This window comes from Myotis daubentonii, chromosome X (genome assembly GCF_963259705.1).
Source record: "Myotis daubentonii chromosome X, mMyoDau2.1, whole genome shotgun sequence".
Lineage (NCBI taxonomy): Eukaryota > Metazoa > Chordata > Mammalia > Chiroptera > Vespertilionidae > Myotis > Myotis daubentonii.
The window spans coordinates 68,612,783-68,637,571 of NC_081861.1; the positions used below are offsets into that span (position 1 = coordinate 68,612,783).

The 24,789-nt window shown below is 39.4% G+C and overlaps 1 protein-coding gene across 1 annotated transcript in view; it reads right to left on the reverse strand.

The window, feature by feature from the left end:
* The window catches only part of PCDH11X (protocadherin 11 X-linked), a 919,146-nt gene that overhangs the window by 814,883 nt on the left and 79,474 nt on the right, over nucleotides 1-24,789 (reverse strand). The window contains exon 2 of the mRNA XM_059679307.1: nucleotides 16,440-18,938. Coding sequence (XP_059535290.1) covers nucleotides 16,440-18,938 — 2,499 coding nt within the window. The remainder of the gene's footprint in view (nucleotides 1-16,439; nucleotides 18,939-24,789) is intronic.

Here is a 24,789-nt window from a genome sequence, read left to right on the forward strand (position 1 = left end):
CAGTAAAAGTTCTTTTTTTAAAAAAAACCTATCATACAGAGGCAGAGCAACATCGAACAGACTGTCAAACTACAGCGGGAAGTCCGGGGAGGGTTGCCGTGGGGGGCGGGGAGGTTAAGAGATGGACCAAAGGACTTGTATACATGCATATAAGCATAACCAATAGACACAAGACACTGCGGGGGTAGGGGAAGCCAGGGGAAGGTCAAGGAGAGAAAAAAAAAAGGAGACATATGTAATACTCTTTGTAATACTTTAAGCAATAATAAAATAAAATAAAATAAAATAAAATAAAATAAAACTCAAAGAAAAAAACAAACAAAAAAAAAACCTATCACTACTAGTCTTAATATTTGCTTTCCTTCTGATTTTCTCAATTTATTTACTAGAATAAGAGCCAGAGAGACAAACAAGGTCATTTCATTGGGAATTCTTCAGGAGTCCATTAATGCCAATGCAAAATATGGAAAGATATCTGAGACTAGGTAAACCAAACATGTAATAAAAATTAAATTTAAAACACCACGAATGCAACTAATAAGAGGGAACCAAGTAAAAGGCATATTTTTGTTCTCTATGGCTTTCATGGAAAAATAGTTTACTAGAATTCACAAATGGTAATATTATTTCCTTAAGCATAAGCAAACAATAGATCAAGGGTAGTTAATAATCAAAAGTAGAATCCATTTTTATCTAAGGCCTAATTTTAAATATGGTTAAATCTCAGGTCCTAACTGGTTTGGCTCAGTGGATAGAGCATCGGCCTGCGGACTGAAAGGTCCCAGGTTCGATTCCAGTCAAGGGCATGTACCTTGGTTGCTGGCACATCCCCAGTAGGGGGTGTGCAGGAGGCAGCTGATCGATGTTTCTCTCTCATCGATGTTTGTAACTCTCTATCCCTCTCCCTTCCTCTCTGTAAAAAATCAATAAAATATATATTTAAAAAAAATAAAAAATAAATAAATCTCAGTCATCATTGGTTTACATAGGCAAATATTATAACCTCAAAGATCAGGAAAGAAATTAATTTTGAAGTTCCTTTCTCAAAGAAATTGTATTCTGAAGAAGAGTATTCAAACTTTAAAGTATTATAGCTTTAAAAATAAAGTTTATATTATTATCTTCAGCAAATATGACACCCACAAACTATTGGGGAATGTTTTTTTTAGAGATTGTGGATAAATATTTCAAGATATTTCCATCTTCATATATACAAAGAAGTGGTCAGGAGTTTTTCTTATTACAGTCATATTTGAAAGTGTCAAGGAAGCAGAAGTAAAAAGAGATATTCCTCTTAGCTCACAGAGTATGCAGTAAAGGAGAAAACAGAGTGTGCATGACACAAGGATTTAAGATATCAAGCTATACTACAAAGCCACTGTTCTCAAAACTGCCTAGTACTGGCACAAGTACAGACATATAGAACAATGGAACAGAACAGAGAACCCAGAAATTGACCCAAACCACTATGCCCAATTAATATTTGACAAAGGAGGCATGAACAGACAATGGAGTCAAGACAGCCTCTTCAATAAATAGTGTTGGGAAAATTGGACAGATATATGCAAAAAATACTGAGACTAGGCCACCAACTTACACCATACACAAAAATAAACTCAAAATGGATAAAGGACTTAAATGTAAGACATGAAACCATAAAAACCTTAGAGCAAACCACAGGCAGCAAAATATCAGACATTTGTTGTAGCAATATCTTTACTGGTACAGCTCCTAGGACAATGGAAATCTAGGACAAAATAAACAAATAACACTACATTAAAATAAAAAGCTTCTGCACAGTAAAAGAAACCAACAAAACAACAAGAAAACCCACTGCATGAGAGAACATATTTGCCAATGTTATATCCAATAAGGGCCTAATCTCCAAAATTTATAGGGAACTCATACATCTTAACAAAAGGATGTTAAACATCCCAATCAAACAATGAGCAAAGAACTTAAATAGATACCTTTTGAAAGTGGACATACAGAAGGCCAAGAGACCTATGAAAACATGCTCAAAGTCACTAATCATCCCAGAGATGGAAAACAAAACAACAATGAGGTATCATCTCACACCTCTCAGAACGGCTACCATCAACAAGCAAGAAGTGCTGGTGAGGATGTGGAGAAAAAGAAACCCTCGTGCAACTGCTGGTGGGAATGCAGACTGGTGCAGCCACTGTGGAAAACAATATGGAGTTGCCTCAAAAAATTAAAAATAGAAACTCCCATTTGACCCAATAATTCCACTTCCAGGGATATTTCCCAAGAAACACCTATCAAAAAGGACATAAGCACTCCTATGTTCATAGCAGCACAATTTACAATAGCTAAGATTTGGAAACAGCCTAAGTGCCCATCAGCAGATGAATGGATTAGAAAACTGTGGTACATCTACACAATGGAAGACTACACTGCTGTGAAAAAGAAGGAACTCTTACCATTTGCAACAGCATGGATGGAACTGGAGAGCATTATGATAAGCAAAATAAGCCAATTGGAGAAAGATAAATACCATATGATCTCACTCATTTGTGGAATATAGTGAACAACATAAACCGATGAACAAAAATAGAAACCAGTGAGACAGAGAAGCATCGAACTGACTGTCAAACCTCAGAGGGAAGACAAGGGCGGGGCGTAGGAGATCAATCAAAGGACTTGTATGCATGCCCATAAGCATTACCAATGGACACAGTCATTAGGGGCTGAGGGGATGTGCTGGGGGGTGGGAGTGGCTGGAGAGAGGTCCATGGAGGAAAAAAAAATAATATTGTAACACCTACGTACGGGCCAGAGGGGGTACTTGAAATATTAGGGGGACTACTCTGTAAAGTATATGAATTGTCTAACCACGATGTTGTTGAAACTAATACTGAATAATATTGAATATGAACTACAATAGAAAAAAAGATGGAAAATTGTATGTTATGCTTTTCATCATCATAATAATAAAAATGCATTTATATAATTTATACTAATAAAAGAGAAACATGCAAATTAGTGTCACTTCACTATGCCCACCAGCCAATCAGCGTGACTATGCAAATTAACCCAACAAAAATGGCAGTTAATTTGCATATGCAGGTGTGAGGCGGAGAGTGAAGGCTCTGGCCAGAGTGAAGACTGAAGACTGAAGACTGAAGGCTGAAGAGGCTAGGCTTCTCCACTGGGGCCGGACCAAAGGCCTGAGTCCCGGGTGCTGGAGGAAAAACCGTGCCAGCAGCCAGGGGAAGGAAGGCCTATTGCGTGAATCTTTGTGCAATGGGCTTCTAATATATATATATATCTCCTATCTAATAATAGACAAACATGGTAATTAACCATACCTCCGACACACTTCCCATAAGCTAATCAGCGAGATATGCAAATTAATCGCCAGCCAAGATGGTGGCTAATTTGCATATGTCAGGGCCAAGCGATGGAGCAAAGCCCATTGGCCTCGGGTTGGAGCAGCCCTCCGCGCCACTGCCGCCAGGATCCACCCCCGGAAGCCGAGCCAGGCAGCGGGAGCAGAGAGCAAAACCCTCTGCGCAGCTGCCGAGCTACTGCTGGCCTAGGGCAGGAGCAGTGAGCGAAGGTCGGCATGGGGAGCGCAGAGAGCGAAGCCAGCGCACCGGCTCTGCCCCCCAGGAGCTGAGCCCGGTGGTGGGAGCAGAGAACGAAGCCTGCCGCGAGGGTCCTTACCAGCGAAGAGCAAAGGCCTGGGTTCCTGAGGCCGGAGGAAAACTGGTGCCAGCAGCCAGGGGAAGGGGGCCCCAACTGTAAGAAGGCACAAGTTGGGCTGAGGCAGCCGCTTCCCTGCCCCCGCACCTGGCTTCTGCAGTGATCAATCGGTGATCGCAGAAGCCCAGTTAGGCAGCAGGGAAGCGGCCGCCGCCAGTGTCCCTGGCCGGCACTTCCCTGACCCGCACCCAGCTTCTGAGATGGGTGACGCCTATGTTTGCATGACACATAACTGACTGCCCTCCCTGAAAGCACAGAAGAAGAAGCCTCCCAGAAGAAGAAGCCGCCCACCTTTGGTCCAGGCGCCAGTGCCTGCGGCTGGCTGCAGCCCAGGAGACGGACAAGCCACCCTCCTGAGGTCCCAGGCTGCAGCCACCCAGAGAAGCTGTCAGCCCTGTGGTCCAGAGCGCCAGCGCCTGTGGCCAGGGAAACAGGATCCCTCTTCTCTGACTGCAGTCATTACTTCAATATTCCCCTTCTGAATTTCTCTCCTGTGCTGCAACCCAACTCCACTTTTCTTCGGAAGGATACGGGACAGAGAGAGCAGTGTTAAAAGCTTACGTTTTTAAGCCAGTAAGGTTGGTACTTAAACATATAAATGGAAAACTAGAGTCCTCCCGAAGGTCACAAAGGCTACAAAGGACAGGGAAAGCGCATGACCTAGTATATCCAATAACCCATATGGGGACTGAAAACTTTGCAATGATGGCAATTACTGAAGATATGAATCAACTAAAAGAGTTGACAGGGACAATTCTTCCATCTTTGAAAATATCTATGTCAAGTCTGTTTAAATAGATTTTCATCTGCATAATATAACACATTCTGACAAGACCACCACCACTGCCACCAATGTGGTCAGTCAGTGTTGTGCAGATAAATGTTTAATAACTGAGGGGACCCCCCCCCCACCGAGTGCACAAATTTTGTGCACCGGGCTACTAGTCCTATCTAATAAAAGAGAAACATGGTAATTAGCTGTAACTTCGCTACCCTTCCCATTGGCTACTCAGGGAGATATGCAAATTAACTGCCAACCAAGATGGCGGCCAGCAGCCAGGCAGCTGACACGAACAGGGTGGCTTGCTTGCTCCAGTGATGGAGGAAGCCAGGTTCCCCGCCTGCCGCTGCCGGCCTCTCAGCTGCTCTCTAAGAAACATTGTTACAAATATAGAAGCTAAACAAAACCCCAGAAACCTGCTTTCAGTCAGCCGAGATCTCAGAGCTGGAGTCGCAACAAAGTTTCAAATACAGAAGGTAAACAGAGCACAGAAACCTGCTTTCAGCAGCCGAGGTCTGAGCTAAAGCTGGCTCTCAGCTCCAGTGACAACCATAGAAGGTAAATAAAATCCCAGAATAAAAACGAAAAAAGAAATAAAAGAGAGGTTGGCAGCCTGAAAATGGCCCTCAGCCCCTCACCCAGACTGGCCAGGAACCCCAGTGGGGACCGTCGCCCTGAAAAGGCTGTGACCAGCTACAAACAGCCATCATCCCCTCACTCAGACTGGCCAGGCACCCAAGCAGCACCCCCACCCTGAAGGGGGTGTGACCAGATGCAAACAGCCATCATCCCCTCATCCAGGCTGGCCAGGCACTCAAGCGGGACCCCCACCCTGATCTGGGACACCCTTCAGGGCAAACCAGCTGGTCCCCACCCGTGTACCAGGCCTCTATCCTATATAGTAAAAGGGTAATATGCCTCCCAGCACCAGGATCAGCGGAGCCTCAAAGCCTCCTGGCCTGGGATAAGCGGAGCCACAAGGCCTCCTGCCCTGGGATCAGCGGAGCCTCAAGGCCTCCTGGCACCAGAATCAGCAGAGCCGTGAGGCCTCCCAGCACTGGGATCAGCTGAGCAGCGAGGCCTCACTGCCCGGTGTCAAGTGGAGCTGCGAGGCTTCCCAGCACCGGGATCAGCGGAGCCGCAAGGCCTCCCAGCACTGGGATCAGTAGAGCCATGAGGCCTCCCAGCCTGGGATCAGCGGAGCTGCAAGGCCTTCCCAACCCGGGATCAGCAGAGCTGCGAGGCCTCCTGGCTCCAGAATCAGCAGAGCCGCGAGGCCTCCCAGCACTGGGATCAGCTGAGCAGCAAGGCCTCCTGGCACCTGGAGCAGTGTGACAAGGGGCAGCGCCCAGCCCAAACCCCCTGATTGCACTGCGGCTCTGTGTGTGACAGAGGGCGGGGTCACAACCTCCCTATCCGCCCTGCTCTGTTCGTGACAGGGGAAGGTGCCCCAACCCCCTGATCGGCCCTGATCTGTGCCTGATAAGGGGGGAGCTCCCCAACCCCCTGATTGGCCCTGCTCTGTGACAGGGCGGAGCCGCAACCTCCCCATCGGCCCTGCCTTGAGTGTGACAGGGGGTGTTGCCCCAACCCCCCAATTGGCCCTACCCTGAGCGTGACTTAGGGTGGCATCGCAACTTCCTGATCTGCCCTGCTCTGTGCATGGCAGGGGGGATCTCCCCAACCCCCTGATCGGCCCTGCTCTGTGGGTGACAGGGGGGAGCTCCCCAACCCCTTGGTCAGCCCTGCTCTGTGTGTGACAGTGTACAGAGCCCCAATCCCCCTGATGAGCCCTGCTCTGTGCATGACAGGGGCAGCACCCCAACCCCCTGATTGGCCGGCTCTGTATGTGATAGGGGTGGCGCCACAACCTCCTGATCTGCCCTGCTTTGTGCATGACAGGGGGTGGCGCTGCAACCTCCCCATCAACCCTGCCTTGAGTGTGACAGGGGGCGCCACCCCAACCCCCCAATCCGCCCTACCCTGAGCATGACTGAGGGTGGCATCGCAACTTCCTGATCTGCCCTGCTCTGTGCATGACAGGGGGTGGTGCCCCAACTCCCCAATCCGCCATGCTCTAAGCCCAACCAGGAGCTGCAGGGTGGGCACCTAGGGATTGGGCCTGCCCTCTGCCACCTGGGAGCGGGCCTAAGCCAGCAGGTCATTATCTCCCGAGGGGTCCCAGACTGTGAGAGGGCACAAGTGGGGCTGAGAGATACCCCCCCCCCCCGCCAGTGCACAATTTTTTGTGCACCGGGCCTCTAGTATATATATAAAAGCTTAAGTGACCAAACAACCGAATGACCAGTTGACTGGTCACTATGACACACACTGTCCACCAGGGGGCAGACACTCAATGCAGAAGCTGTCCTCTGGTTGTCAGTGCACTCACCTGATCAACCCATCCTGATGGCCAACCAGCCAGGCAGCAGCCACTCACTCCCTCAGTAGTCCTGCAGGTCCAATCTCTGGGGAAGGGCCAGGCACAAAGGGACCTGCGCCGCTGGCATGATCCCAACAGCATTGCCTGGCCTCCTGGAAGTCAGCCTTGGTCACCATGGCTGCTTCCCTCCCTAGATGCTCTGTAAATAAGAAACGATATAAAAGTGGCCACCAGTTGGCTCCCAACAACCAGCATAAACATCAATGGGATAGATCCAGATCCTGGGCCTGCAAGGGCCTGCAAGGGCATCCCACTGCCTGCTCAGAGGGCTGATCATGTTTCTACCCTCCCACACTCCTCATGATGGACACCAAATGCAGGGCTCATGGCTAGTGAGAGCCACTGTGGTGGCGTGAGCCCCTCCAGATAGGGGATAGGGGGGCAAGCCCACAGCAGGCACAACAGGGTCAGGATGAGAAGGAGCGGCAGGCAGACATGGCAGGTGGTATTGGATTATGGGTTTTGGCCAGATCCCCGCCGGTCACCCTGAGGGACCCCATCCATGAGTGAATTTGTGCACTAGGCCTCTAGTTACATATAATGGTCAGGAAGCCACAGTAGTTTACTATGGGATATTTGAAGCACTGGTTCATTTTCTTGCACATCATTTTATTCACAAGTAATTGAAGACTGGATTTTGGAAACTCTTACTCTTAGTACATCTTGGTACCTACAGGACACTGACTCTAGGAACCCCTAAGTTGGCTCAGTTTTGACATTCCTTGAAATAATTAGAATTAAATGTAAAGTACTTAGTTTATCAGGAAGAAGTGAGAGAGGAATTATAAAGTTACTAGGGGCCCAGTGCATGAATTTGTACACCTTGAAAGGAACTGTGGGCTGAGAGGCTGCGGTGAGCACAAGGGTGGGTCTTGGCCCATCCTCTGTGTCCTCACCCAGCCCCTCCCACTGCAGCTCCTGGCCCCCTGTCTGCAGGCAGCCCCACTCCCGCTGCCGCCACCACTCCCACATGCTGATGGCACCAGCCCCGCTCACACCTGCTGACAATGCGAAGCAATTTGGGCCGTCGCCAGCAGTGGGTGCAAGTGGGGCTGGCACTGTTAGTGGTTGCAAGTGGTGGCTACTGCCCTGATTGCCCCTGAGGAGCAGGGGGAGGTGGAGAAGCCCTGAGGGGCGATCAGGGCTAGCAGCTGCTGCTCGCACCAGCTGATGGCACCAAGTGATCAGGACAGGCACCAGTCACCAGCAGTGGGTGCAAGTGGCAGCTCCGGCACCAGCTGTGGGTGCAAGTGGGGCCAGCACCAGCAGTGGGTACAAGTGGGGCTGGCACCAGCAGCAGGTGTGAGTGACCAGCAGAACCAAGGCACACTGGAGCAAAGAATTTTCAGTAACCACCGGAGGCTCTCCCCAATGACAGCAACCGGCACCCTGCTTTAGTCTGGTGTCCCTGCTCACCTGCTCCACCATCCTGCCATGGCTGATGCCCACCATGTTCCATGTGTGCCTCCTGATGGTCAGCGCATGTCATAGCAACGGGTTGTTCAGTTGTTCGGTTGTTTGGTTGTTCTGCCATTCAGTCTATTTTCATATTAGGGTTTTATATATATATAGATTCTAAATTAATGACTTTCACAAAGATAAGTTTGAATTTTAAGTATTTTTCTACAATAGTTGTAAGACAATATTGTAACTTACATGACATTTCGTATTACTAGTAAAACAGTTACACACACAGTCATTATAACTAACTAATATTTAGAAAGTCAGAAACCTGACATGATTGGAGGTGCAAGGAATTCTGTTTTGGGTAAATAGGAACACTAAATTTTAACAGTAACCATATCACCTAGATGTCAAAAATATAGTAACTACTTTAATTTGAAATGCTAAATAGAGCATTAACTTCTTCTAAATAACTTTACATTTAAGAACAATCCAAATAATACACTAATTTAATGTACATACATAATTGACCAAATCCTATTTACACTTTCCAAGGTAAAATGATACACAATAAAGAATTTGAAAGAAAATCCAGGAAACATGTGTCATGTCTTAATTATAAGGGTCCTTTATACTCCCGTTATATCCCAAGAAATTATGTTGTATTTTTAAATATCTGTTAGTAGTGTTAAAAAGCCCTAAGCAGGTGGAAGAATACAGTGGGAAATTCTACACATTATGTTTTCCCTAATAAAATGTAATTTACATCCAGTTTGAAGCATTTAGTCAGTTGTGTAAGATATAAATTAATCCTCAAATTGAGAAAAAAAAAATGAGTTAATGTTTAAAAGGCAAATTACTCAAAGCAATAACGTAGTCAGTGATTTAATGCCAGAAAAATAACTTAGATCTATTTAGGTATGACTCAAGTAACATATGTTCTTAAATAGTTTCAAAATTGATAAAAATCTTTTAAAATATTGTACCTAAATCCTTGTTTCTGCTCTGATATAACTTGAGTTATGTTTACTTACACAAGAAATATTAAAACTTTTATTCAAAATATCAGGGAGTATAAAGAATTTAATATTCTATTTTTAAAGAAAAAATTTTTACAAACTTTTTTTTCAGCATTTATAGAAAAAGAAAACATGATTACAACAAAAATAATTTTAATGATTAAAATAGAACAACATAATTAAAATCAATATAAAAACCCAATAAGATTATTTTATATCCTCTAACACTTAAGCAGAGTGAAGGGTAATCATAATTTTCTCAGCAAAAGTATATTAGTGAATGTTAAAAAAATAACTAAAGTGTTTTAATTTTTTGTTAGTTTTGGTCTTAAAAGATCTCTTATCCTGGATAACTTTCAGAGGTTAGGTTGGATACTTCTGCTTTACTTACAAACTCCATGACATGATGCTTAAACTCTTCAGCAATCAGACAGGACAAGTAATTCCATGTTCCATGATTGATATATTAACCATCAGATTGTACATCAGGACAGCATTATATTACATCACAGTTGCTGACATTCAGAGCAAGCAAAGAAAGAAAAGGCATGCTAAAACTGCTCTGTTTCTTCCATTAATTTTATATTTTGATTACTAGATTACTACTATTATAGGTATAAGGTTCAATGGGGCATTATTTTTAAGGTTTTTTATTGCCTTTATAATGGAAAATAAAAATAAAAATTTAATGATCTTAACAAAATTTTGAAATCATAAATCATTGGAATTTTTTGGAAAGGGAATAAAATTATGTTGTTCCTAAAAAGTTATATCTCACTGCAGATTTCAATAGTTGATGTCCTGGAGTCAGTCGAGGATAAGAAAAATAACACATGATCAAAATCCGATGTCTGTGTTCTTAAAGTCTTAGTTGCCAAGCATGCTACATGCCTAAGACTCACAGTACTAAGATATAGAGGCACAAAATCAAACTTATTGAATTTAACAATATTGAATACCAATACTATTCCAAGCTAACTCACACTCCTGTTACCATGCTGAATCCAGGCAGGGTTACATCCATGAATTATTTTATAACCTCATTTCTGAAACTGCAAGTTTATTCCAACTTTAATTACATAAATTTGTTAGTATTCTTTTCAATTTCTTTCTTTTTCTGAAGAAGTGGAGTATTTAATATACATGTTTTAAGATAGTGACTGGTACATGGCCCTCAAATTATATTTTCATTATTATATTCCTCTATTTTTCAATATTTACAACATTTTGATGGCATATCTGTGTTAAAGATTAAGTTTGGTTTTAGCAGTACATCTCTTTTATAAGACAATTATCAAAATTGATTCTAACCATATCAGTTGATGCAGAAGAAGCATTTGACAAAATCCAACACCCTTTCTTGATAAAAACTCTCTGCAAAGTGGGAATAGAGGGATCATAATAAAAGCCTTATATGACAAACATAAAGCCAACATCATAGATCATACTCAATGGGCAAAAACTAAAACCATTTCCCCTAAGAACAGGAACAAGACACCGAAGCCCACTTTCACCACTCCTGTTGGACATAGTACTGGAAGTGCTAGCCATAGCAATCAGACAAGAAGAAGAACTAAAAGGCATCCAAATTGGAAAAGAAGAAGTAAAACTGTCATTCTTTGCAAATGCCATAATATTGTACATAGAAAATCCTAAAGACTCCATAAAGAAACTACTAGATTTAATAAATGAATTTGGTAATGTAACAGGATACAAATTTAACACCCATAAATCTATGGCTTTTTTTGTACACTAATAATGAACTCACAGAAAGAGAAACAAACAACAAAAATCCCATTTTCCATTGCAACAACAACAACAAAAATTAAGATACCTAGGAATAACCCTAATTAAGGAGGTAAAAGACCTATACACAGAAGAAAAGTACAGGACATTGAAAAAAGAGATAGAGGATGATATAAAGAAATGGAAGAATATACCATGTTCATAGATTGGTAGAATCAATTAAACATCATTAAAATGCCCATACTACCCAAAGCAATCTATAGATTTAAGGCAACCCCCAATAAAATACCAACAACATATTTCAGACCTAGAAAAAACTCTCCACAAATTCATCTGGAGTAAAATAATAAAAAGACCCCAAATAGCCACAGAAATCCTGAGAAAGAAGAACAAAATTGGAGGGATCACAATACCAGATATCAAGCTATATTACAAAGCCATGGTTCTCAAAACTGCCTGGTACAGGCACAAGAACAGACATATAGACCAATGGAATAGAACAGAGAACCCAGAAATTGACTCAAGCCATTATGCTCCATTAATATTTGACAAAAGAGGCAAGAGCGTAAATGGAGTCAAGACAGTCTCTTCAATAATGGTGTTGGGAAAATTGGACAGATACATGCAAAAAAATGAAACTAGACACCAACTTACACCATACACAAAAATAAACTCAAAATGGATAAAGGACTTAAACGTAAGATAGGAAACTATAAAAATCTTAGAAGAATCTATAGGCAGAAAAATATCAGACATATGCTATAGCAATATCTTTACCAATACAGCTCCTAGGGCAATGGAAACTAAGGAGAAAATAAACAAATGGGACTACATCAAAATAAAAAGCTTCTGCACAGCAAAAGAAACCATCAATGAAACACCAAGAAAGCTCACTGCATGGGAGAACATATTTGCCAATGTTATATCGGATAAGGTTCTAATCTCCAAAATTTATAGGGAATTCAGACATATTAATAAAAAGAAGATAAACAATCCAATCAACAATGGGAAAAGGACATTAAATAGACACTTTTTGAAAGTGGACATACAGAAGGCCAAGAGACATATGAAAACATGCTCAAAATCACTAATCATCTGAGAGATGAAAATCAAAACAATGATGAGGATGTGGAGAAAAAGAAACCCTCGTGCACTGCTGGTGAGAATGCAGACTGGTGCAGCCACTGTGGAAAACAGTATGGAGTTTCCTCAAAAAGTTAAAAATGGAACTCCCATTTGACTCAGTAATCCCACTTCTAGGAATATATCCCAGGAAGTCAGAAAGGATATATGCACCCCTACATTCATATCAGCACAATTTATAATAGCTAATATTTAGGAACAACCTAAGTGCCCATCAGCAGATGAATGTATTAAAAAAAAACCCTGGTATATTTACACAATGCAATACTACACTTCTGTAAAAAATAAGGAACTCTTACCATTTGCAACTCCATGGATGGATGTGGAGAGCATTATGCTAAGCGAAATAAGCTAGTCAGAGAAAGACAAATATCACATTATCTCTCTCATTTGTGGAATATAATGAACAACATAAACTGATGAACAAAACATAGATTCAGAGTTAGAGAAGCATGGAACGGACTGTCAAACTTCAGAGGAGTAAGAGATCAACCAAAGGACTCGTGTGCATGCATATAAGCATAACCAGTAGACACAGACCCTAGGGGGGTGAGGGCATGTGATGGGGGGTAGGGGTGGCTGGGAGAGGTTAATGGAGGGAGGGAAGGAGACATATGTAATACTATATGTAATAATTTAAACAATAAAGAATTTTAAAAAATAAAAGTTAAAGACTAAACTACAAAAAATAACAAAAAACAATTTGATTCTAAAATGGTGTTACTTAGTGTTTTCTTAGAGTCATGCCGACCAAAAGCTGTCTGCTTGCTCTGAAAGACGTTAACTGAAGGTGAATCAGTTTTAAATTTTATGTTTTTAGTTTCCACTACAATATACAGGATATCCCCCAAAATGTATATGCACACTTTGAATAATTATAAATGCAGTATTTATTAAAATGTATTTCATTTAATAGCTACTAACTGTTAAAGTATATAAATTTGGGGGTAACATGCTATATATAAAGTACATTCCAGAATACTTCTAAAACTTTGTATCAAAGAAGAGCTTCATAATCCTCAAGTATCAAAGGTTTTATACAATAGAGACAGTTCTATCTCATAAATGTTCCATATTTTTTCTGAACACCAGTGTCATAAAAATTATAGAAAATATTTTATTGCCTTTTTAAAACATGAAATTTCTGATAAATCCCTTATATTTTGCAGCCTAATAGAACCATTCCATTTATTCCCTTTCCCATTCAGATGAGTAAGGAGCTAAATGTAAATAGAATACTAAACTCCCCTTTAGAAAATGCACTTCTTACTTTGTTTAAAATCAGCTGGAATATTTGCCTTCTGCTAACAGTAATATTTTATTCCACTGTCAAAGTTTCCTTAAGGAATAATGCATTTTTATTTTATTGGCTGACACTTTCCCCCATTTTGTATGATTTTTCTTTAAGAAGAAGACACCTACTGCATTTGAATTTTTATATACACTAGTTTTTTTTTTTCAGTGCTCACTTAGCTTCTTAGCATTCTGCAATATCAGTGAATATAAGGTGGCTATCCTGGAATTAATCATAAATTAAAGAGTATATACATAGGCTGAAGAATATTGCAAATGCAGCACAAAATAAAAGGAATCACATTATGTTTAATATCATTTTAATCTGCCGAAATTCACCAATTCATGTCCAGAAAATATTTAGTAATTAATATGAAACAACTGTGAATGAAATACATAAAATATACAATTTACTTATTTTTAAGATTTGAAAAAATAGAATAAGTCATCTAAGAACTCATTGATTCTAAGATAGTCTTTTTAGCTAATAAAAACCTAATGATAACCAAAAATTTATTCTCATTAACGTTTACTTTACTTATTTTGCCTATCTCATTAATTTATTTGTCCTGTGTCTAGGAAAACATCTCTTAGCTAAATAAAATAAAATGTCATCATGGATAAAGTTATTAATTTTACTACTTATAAAAAATTACCACATGCCAACAATAAGTAAAGAGGATATTTGGAAAACACTTTAATTTTTTCCTTTCATCCATGCCTTGCTTACTGTATATTCTCAAGTAAAATAAATCTATCTCATAAAACATCTCCATGCTTCCCAAAATAGTTGAAATCAGAATTTACTCTTTTAACAAAATACATTAGCCAATCTGTTAAAAATGGTGATATCCAAATGTAATGCACAAACATTACCTTTCTTATACACTTTTAAGTGAGTCATAAATTTAGTCCAAGGAAAAGTGCTATTAGGATACAAAATACATATAAAGTGTTATGCATAAAGGATGTTTTCCTATTGAGAAATGCTTCCAATGAACAGAATAATAACCAAAATTAATCAGAAAATAAGAGTGCCATTTTCAATTGTTAAGTATTAACAAAAACACATCCCAAGATGTTAGGCATTTATTATGTTTGTAACCCATCTAAGATCCACTGAATTAGAAAAAAATGGGGCCCATTCATATCAGAGAAATAACTACTGCCCTGTAAACTCATTTAAGGCATAACAGAAACTTTCCACAAAGTGACTAAGGGTTCTGTTTTATCATCTGCAATAGTATAACTATGGACCTATAGTAACAACATACACATCCTTTACTGTGTGCTCAAGAGAGAAAAATCATGTTATGCTATAATTAAACCATACCTATCCTTGAATGACCATGATTCTTAAAATAATTTCTTAAAATATGGTAGATTCATTGTTATTTTGAATCCTAATAGACTTCTTTATTATTTCTAACCTTGTTGAGAAGACTTTTATATTCACTTTCACATCACTATCATTTTATTAACCCTGAATAGGTTTCAAAAACTTTCATTCACTGAAACTGAGATGATGACTTTTTTAAGAGTAACAAAAACAAAATAATGAAGTCAACATGTGGCATGACTTTGAGAAAAATAAAAATAGATAAAGTACATCACTTTATTAAGGAAATAACCACATTTAAATATAATTTAATTTACTTATGAATTTCTGGATAAATTTTTATTCATTTTTCTTCTCCATGGGATAAGATAAAAAACATTGTATACATTATTTTCATAAATTTATTTTGGGGTTTTAAATTATTATTTAAAGATTTCTTGGCTCTTACTATGCCTTTATTTACTTTCTTGTCCATTAGAGAAAGCAAACATATTTCATTTTCCAAAAGCCATTATCTTTCAGGAATGTATCCTGAAGGACTCTCAATGTATTGTATAAATATGGAAATACTTAAATGAATATCTAAAATAGAGATCTTATGTATATTTCATTCTCTGGCTTGAAGATGAGACTGAGTAACAAGACTTCATTTTTCTAATTCCATCCTTGTTACATTGTTTGAATATAGATTTTCTGAACCAGAATAATGGTAAGTACTTAATGTGAAAATGATACTCTGTTTTCATTGTATGGGTTTAGGGACATTGTGGGTAGGGAAGATGTCTTGATGTTATTTGAATGTTTTGAGTACACACAGATTTTCTCAAGTGGAGCTGGGATTCTCAACACCTTTAACACCTACTTATTAGATTATAAACAGCTTTAGTGTGATGGGTCTGGCCTCAACTGTTCTGATGCTCATGCACACAGTGGTACTGAGGACAGTGCCAGGACCCCTTTATTTTAGAGTTTTTCCAGTATATTCTATAGCAAGATGTGCTATACTGACATTTACAGACAACCTTGACCCTATTATAATCATGGTTCAGACCAAGTTTTTCTATAATCAAGAGTTATTAGGCCCTGGCCAGTTTTTCTCAGTGGTTAGAGTGTTAGCCCATGGACCAAAGGGTCATGAGTTCATTTCCTGGTGAAGGGCATGCACCCTGGTTGCAGGCTGGATCCCTGGCTCCTGGTTGGGGAGCATGCAGGAGGCATTCAGATGATGTGTTTCTTTTACATTGATGTTCCTCTTCCTCTCTCTCCCCCTCCTGCCTCCTTTCTCTTTACCCCCTCTTTAAAGATCAATGGAAAATTTATCCTGGTGTGAAGATTTTTTTTTTAAAAAAAGAGTTATTTGTTCTCATTTTCTACCAAACTTAAAATTAATCCATATATCTATTTAAATACTTCTGCAGAGGATGATTGTTTTGATCCTTTTTTGAGTTAATAGATATTGTAAAATTCTACTTCAACTTAAAATAATTAAAAAACAAAACAAAATAAAATTAGAAAAGTTAGTTAGAAACTGTGAATACCTACCAATCTGGTGTGTACAGACACAGGGGTCTTGAAAGTTGTCACTGGATAGCTGTACTCAGAAACACTGTAGGGATCAGAACTGCTGGAGGAACATTTGGAGATGGAATCACAGGCCACAAAGGTATTATCAAGAGGCAGTTCCTGGATGATGTGGTGCTTTGAATTCAGGGGAGTTTCTGGTTGGATCTGGAAAGCAGGCTGTGGGGATGCAGATTTGTAGTGCCTGGCCAAATCAGGGCTGTCAGGCTTGAAAGTAGTAGGTGTAGTGCCCCAGTTGTACTTGCACATGGTTTGCTCTTCCAACTCAATGGGAAGGTCTAGTGTGATGCTCTTTCCATCATTGTCAGCATCATCTGCCTTAGTTTCCTCAATAGTGACAAAGTTAAGCAGCAAGTTCTTAGGGGCATGCTTCTTCTTCTTCTTCTTCTTCTTTTTCTTCATCATTATCATCTGCCGATTTTCTGGGTTTGGAGTAACCCATTCAGAATTCTGCTTGTTTTTCTGAGCAGCTTTAAGGTGTGGTGATTGGCAGCATCTTATGACAGCAGTGATGAAAATAACAAGGATGACAGTTATGGTGCCAGCAACAATGGCAACCATGATCTTGACATAGTCAGTGGTTGGGGAGGATGCATCCGTTGTCTCAATATTTTGGGTTACTGATGTTTCAGTGTTTCTGTGCACCAATTCATGAATCAGTGTAGCATTAGTTACTGACTCATTCACAAATAGATTAACTCTTACAACACTGAAGAGAGAATCAGGTTGCCCTAAGTCGTTAGCTTGGACTACCAGTCTGTGTAAACCAAGGTCTGCTAAAACACATTTCTCCTTCATTGTAATGTTGCCTGTTGTTTGGTTGATTATAAACAGACCTCTTGTGTTTCCTCCTACAATGCTGTACTGAAGCTCTGCATTCATGCCAGTGTCATTGTCAATAGCAACTACTGTGAAGACCACTGTGCCCGGATCAGTGGATGGTAGAACCAATTCATAGGAGTAGTTGGAAGAAGGGACAAGAAAAACTGGCTTGTTGTCATTGACATCAACCACATTTATGGTCACTTTGGCAGTTGAAGAACGTGATACCCTACCACCGTCCTCAGCCTGTACATAGAAAGTATACGACTCTTGTTTTTCTCTGTCAAATGAAATATTTGGTCGAATGACACCAGTCTGTGAATCAATGGTGAAGTCATCATTCACATCTAAAATGGAGAGAGTAACTGCAGAATTTTCTCCATAATCAGGATCAGTTACAGTGATTAGTCCTACTGTGCCATGTCTAGAAAGGTTTTCTGGGACATAGAAATTGTATTCATTGTGTGTGAAAATTGGACTGTTGTCATTTTGATCAAGAACTGTCACTAAGACTGTGACATTAGTTATTAAGGGTGGAATCCCGTTATCTTTTGCCAGAACTGTAAAGAAATACTTTTCCTGTTTTTCTCTATCCAGTTTCTTCATTGCAGTCAGAATGCCTGTACGCTGATCCAGGTTGAATTCAGATGGAGCATCATCGCCTAACAGATAAGTGATTTCAGCATTACGTCCAGTGTCTGCATCCGTCGCACTTATTTTTGTCAACTGGGAGCCAGGAGAGTTATTCTCAGGAACAGAAGTACTTATGAAAGACTGGGTAAAAACGGGAGCATTGTCATTTTCATCTTTTATTTTGATAAGGAGCATGGATGACTGATTCAATGGAGGTTTGCCAGCATCTGCGGCCAGTAATTTAATGGCATATTCTTTGGTGGACTCATAGTCAAGAAATGCAGCCGTCTCCAGGAGGAACTGATTATTAAATACTGGCCTTAATCGGAAAGGGACATCATGATCTGTGAAGCATGTCACCCTACCATTATGGTCAGCATCTTTATCTGTCACAGTTATGAGAGCAATTTTGGTGTTGAGTGAAGCATTTTCTGAAAGAACCACAGTGCCATTGATTGGATTGATGATGTATCTTATATCGATTGATGGGACATTATCATTGATATCTGTAACATTTACTAGCACCATTGCTCTTGCTGGCATCAACCCACCATCACTTGCCAAAACCAGTAACTTGTGGTTTGGTGATTCTTCCCTATCCAGTGGTTCTTTGATTGTGATAAGTCCGGTGGAGGAGTTGAGGTGAAATAGCCTCTTGGCTATGTTGGAAACTAGATTGCTGAAATAGAAGTGAATTTTGGCATTTTCACCTATGTCGGCATCTGTGGCATGGAGCTGTGTCACTGAAGTACCTACAGGAGCATTTTCTGGTATACTGACTTCAATTTCACTCTCCGTGAAAACTGGATGGTTATCATTTATATCAGCAATACTTATTTGCAAAATGGCAGTACTGGATTTTTGAGGAAAGCCACCATCTTCAACCTTTACTTTCATTACATATGTATCCTTCTCTTCCCTATCTAACTCCTTCTGAACAATCAGTTGTGGCATCTTGTCTCCTTCTGGCGTTTCAATGACATCGAGCCCAAAAACATTTTGACCCTGGAAAATATAGAATGAAACATTTAACTTACGTTATTATGTAATAGACCAATTTTCAAATTCTCAAAGCCACATGATATAGGATTAGCTCAGAAATAGATGCCAGAAAACTTGAATTCTAACTCCCAACTCTGCCTATAACTAATATTATGATCATAAGCAAGTCGCTTAACATCTCTAGGCATTTTTAAAATTAAAGAGTTCTGCTAGAAAATGTCCTGAGGGTTTTTAAAGTTGTAGCATTTTATAATAATGAATGTAACTCAAGTGAACTATTAAAGTTTCAAAAGGAAGAAGTATGTAGAATATTTAAAAAGAATTGTCACTATGTTTCACATGGTAAATGAAGTTATAAGTGAATTAACCACAGTTACTCCATATAAATAAAATATTTTATTGTAGATTTCAATTGTACCAATGGCTTTTCACCATGATAAGTTATGATAGAATATGAAATATTTGTCCAAGGCAGTAGCACATATGTTAAATCTAAAAAATATAGCAAAAACCTTTGCTGAGGTGAGAAAATGAAACTCTGATAAGAATATAACCTTGTGTAAAATACAAAGAATTTCATCTTTTTTCTATAAAAACAATTCTTAAAAGTAAAATTTTTTTGGAGATTAAAAACACACTTTTTTTAAATGAGTAAGCACAGTGGAATGATGTTACATGCCAAAATGTCAAATTTGAAACAACACCTATATTATTTTCATCACATGAAGTCAGATTATGGGAATGTTTAAAGTACAGTCTCTGGTGTTTGAATAATCCAAGGAAATTCAATCAATTAAAATTGTAAAATACATAATCAGTATGCATGGACTCTCTCCAGTGCTATTGCTTATCTGTACACAAAAGGTCTCATACTCTCAACAAGTCTTTTAAATAGTCAAATACCTTAATGTTGATAAAGTCCAATTTATAAAAATAAAACAAAAAAATTTAAAAGTCCCCTCTGACTTACAATACCATAAGCCCTGCACAAATAGTGATCTCACTAGCTGACTAAAGAATACTACTGAGTAAGTACCCTTTAGTCACCTGGCAAGATCATATGAAGCAATCCATGAGTATTTGTTATCTTGTTTTATTTTACACAGCTGAAATGAACACCCTATTAATATTTTATTCACATAAGCCAATAAACAATTTGCATTTTCTTTGAATAAAATATATAGCGAGAGAAACGTATGCTTTGTCATATTCACTTAGAGTGTGAAAAAATTAGCAAACTGAAACCTATCTGTCAACTGTGTATTTTTAGGACAATGACATTAAATATAGATAAATATATTTACTATTAAAATTTGATCTAAATGAATTAGTGATTAATGATCATTTTATGATTGCAATGACATTTCAAAAGGTGTTTAGAAAAGTTCAAATACAGAATGTCTCATTTATGGGTAGGAAAAATAAATTTTAATTTAATTTACAAAAATCCATGTTACTTCTTGGCATGCCAATACTGAGTGGCAAAAATGGTCACAGCATTCTTCTAGGCATTGGGGATGTGGAGTGTGTAAACACATTTTACTAATGTAATGGAAATTAAATGCTAGCTAAGATGAGAAAAAAATGACAGTCTAAGTATTTAATTATGGTCTTGATATTAACAGGTTTATATTAATTAAGAAAATAATTACATTTTAATAAGGGCTATAAATCGAATCTAATAAAAGAGAAACATGCAAATTGACCATGCCTCCACTACACCCACAAGTCATGCCCACAAACCAATCAGGAGTGATTATGCAAATTAACCCAACTAAGATGGCAGCAGCCACAGAGCTAGAGCAAGCAGGAGGCTTGGGTTGCCCCAGGTGATGGAGGAAGCCAAACTTCCCGCCTGTCCTGCCAGCCCTCAGCTTTGCTCAAGGCTACAAAGTTTCAATTATAAAAGATAAATAAACCCCAGATACATGCTTCCAGCCTGCAGACGTAGCCAGCCTGAAAACGGCCATCAGCCCCTCACCCAGGCTGACCCAGCACTGCAGGGGGGGAACACCCACCCTAAAGGGGCTGTGGGCAGCCTGCAAACAGCCCTCATCCCCTCACCCAGCGAGCCAGACATTCCAGTAAGGCCCCCCACCCTGAAGGGGCTGTAGCCAGCCTGAAAACGACCCTCAGCCCCTCACCCAGGCTGGCCACACTCCCATAGGTGAGGGTCCCTGCTGGGGGGCTTGGCCAGCCTGCAAACAGCCATCAGTCCCTCACTCAGGCTGGCCAGGCACCCAGTGGGGACCCCCACCCTGAAGAGGCTGTGGGGAGCCTGAAAACAACCCTCAGCCCCTCAACCAGGCTGGCCAGGCACCCCAGCGGGGACTCCCATCCTGATCCAGGACACCCTTCAGGGCAAACCAGCTGGGCCTCACCCGTGCACCAGGCCTCTATCCTATGTAATAAAAGGGTAATAGGCAAATTGACCCTAACAGCAGAAAGACTGAGAATGACTGGTCACTATGACACACACTGACCACCAGGGGGCAGATGCTCAATGCAGGAGATGCCCCCTGGTGGTCAGTGCACTCCCACAGGGGGGAGCTCTGCTCAGCCACAAGCCAGGCTGATGTCTGCCAGCACAGCAGCAATGGCTGGAGCCGCTCCCGCCTCCTCAGCAGTGCTAAGGATGTCTGACTGCAGCTTAGGCCTGCTCCCCACTGGCAAGTGGACATCCTTCGAGGGATCCTAGGCTGCCAGAGCGATGTCTTACTGCCAGCTTAGGCCTGATCCCCCAGGGAGCCAGCCTAAGCCAGCAGATGGACATTCCCCGAGAGGCCCCAGGCTGTGAGAGGGCACAAGCCGGGCTGAGGGACCCCCCCAACTGAGTGCACAAATTTTTGTGCATCAGTCCTCTAGTAGATATTATAAAGTATTTTCATAGGTTATATAAGAGGAAACTAGAATATGTAATATAATATAAAAAGAACAAGAAAATTATAAGTTTTTGATTTTTAGACCCAATTGTCTAATTTATGACTATACTATATCTGGGGAAAAGAATATACTAGTTTTAATTTTAAATTTTATGTATTTATGTTTGTGTATTTTGGTTTTGTATATTTATATTTCGTTCTTAAACATTTACCTAAATTTTTAACTGACCTTTGCTTTCCTAAGCAAATGAAGGCAAGTTTATGTCAGTTGAAAAATCCATGAGTAGCATGTTAACTGCCTTTTAATTATTTTATGTGAAGGGACAGTGATCTTAAAAAATAGGTTTTTCAAATTTGAAGGCTGATAGTAAGATATACATGTCAGATAATGGATAATGTCCCTATTGCTCTTCTGTCTTCAATGACTGTTCTGTCCAATACAATAGCGATTAGCCACAAGTATTTAAATTTTAATTAATTAAAAGTAGGTAAAATCTAAAAAGATTTTCTCAATTTCACTAGCTACATTTAAAGTTCTCATAGCTACATGTAAACTGAGTGTCCACTCAGTTGGACAGTGCAGATATAAAATATCTCCATTATTACACAACGTCCTACTCAACTGCATTATTTTAAGGTGTCGTAATTTTCTTTTACAAAGATCTATGTTCACTCTTTCTGGAAGTGACTACCTCCCTATGACAACATACCTCTGGCTAAGGATCCCCTTCATCTCACTCATCTAAGTGCCCAGGATGTTATAAAATCATCACCTTCATTAGCTCTTTACAATCAGTGGTACTGTGTGTTGACTGCTCCGCTGTCCTCTATCAGCCTACGGCTGATGGAAGGATGCTTCTTCAGAAGGAAGAGGCACTAAAGTACCTTGAACCAAGGTGAGTGGGGAACCAGCCAGTAAATACATTATGAATTTTATAAGATCACACAGTCGGGTGATTGTGTGCATATCTTTCCCAGATATTTAGAGCTTTACAAATGACTTGCTGATTTACATATTTAAATTTCTAATTGTCCAAGGAATTTTTAAAGGAATTGCCCACATGTAAGACATAATTTTCAACATATCTAAGTTTTATGCCAAAGTGTAGTGTCAATATGAGCTTATTACCATTATTATGGAATGAGTATTCCAAGGCTGTTTCTTTTTCTTGTCTCCTTCAGGAATGAAGGATGACTTGACACATAGATTCAACATTTTTTCTACCCCATGGCAGTTCACCTGACATTCACAACCACATGATCCTTCTTCTGTATGTTAGACCATGACATGTAAACACTCGGGAAGCTGAAAAGGGGAACTAAAAATGTATGGCTCCTTAACTCATTACCTCGCTACCTTTAGCATTGACATGTCCTATATACTAATAATTGACCAGTAGTATCCTCAGTTCCAAACCTACTTAAAATTACTGCTCCCCTTGTTTTGAGGGATAAACTCTATCTGAGAAAATCCTTGGATATCTCTCCCAAATATTCATCCTTTTGTGAGAGCACTAGGCATCACTCCTATGTGTCACTCGGTAATTTACTTAAGCCTTAATACACTGATGGATATGAGTATAGTATAACATGGCATCAAGCTTCATTTATATTTATAATCTCTAAGGACATAGCATCTGCATATACATACATATTCAATAAGCATTTATTAGATAAAATGCATGAATGAAAAATAATAATACTGATTTCAAAAGATAAAAGGAGAAAGGATAGAGTTTGGTTGTTTTTGTTTTTAATTCTCAGACTGTGTAGGCATAGAAATATGCTATAATTGTTTAATTAGTTTTTATTTTAATTTTATTAAAACTGTCCAGAAAACACTTTATAAAACAACTACTGTTACTGTTAGGGATATAATAAGCTAAAGCGTCCATTTCTGGTAAAACTACAACTTAGTTGTAAACCTTTATTCTCAGAAGAAATGATGATAAGTATTAAGTGTGGTAAGTGGCCAGTGCATTACTTATAAAATGCAAAACCTCACATCTGTCAAACACAAATGTACACAAACAATAAAAAGAGAAAATAAAAACTCAGAAAACAACATAGAATATAAATTGGATACAACACATTTTATGTTGATTTTGAATTCTGACATCTTAAAAGACATTGATGTTTAGTACACAAAATTGCCAAGTCCAGTTCAGATTAAGACAAAATTATGGGCTTTCTAATAACCTCATGTAATGCAAAAGGCTTAATTTTCTTTGTGAATTATATTTCTTCCTAAATTCAAAAATAAGTTTTGAGTTTGCAAACCCAGGACAAAAACTGCTGAAATAAGCAAGATGTTAAGCTCATCTGAGATCATAATTTTTTTGTAGGGATTTGTAAAATCAAAGAAGAGAAAGTTGCTGTTAGCTATAAAAATTCCAAGAGCAGTATTTTTCTTTTGGAAAAAAGAAAATATATGTGCTGCTATATTAGAAGCTATATTTTTGCCTATTGTTCTGGGAAAGAATTAATTGATCCATTGTTCCAAACTTTAACATTTTTGACATATGCATGAGCAAGACATCACTTCATTGATTACTGGAAGGTAATAAATAACACAGCACTTCCAAAGCTATAAATCTGGTATAGTTGCCCAGAAAGCGCACGAGTGCCAGTAAGGACTAAAAATAGTTCCAAAAATGTTGAATATTAAAACTGATAAAATAAAAGCTGTTTATTCTGTAGATCAAGGAATGCTAGGGAAAAGACTAAAAAAATATTTCTGAGTTTTACTACTGTTTGAATGATCAAGAACCAATGGGGGGATAAGGACACATATGTAATACCTTAATCAATAAAGAAATTTTTAAAAAAAGAACCAACCTATTTTTTTTATTTTGTTCTGATTAATTATACATTTTGGGGCCAGAAAAATGCAATAACACAGTTTCAGATGGATAAAATCACAAAGCTATGGCTATTGTAGAAAACTATAGTAAAATGAATATAATAATCTA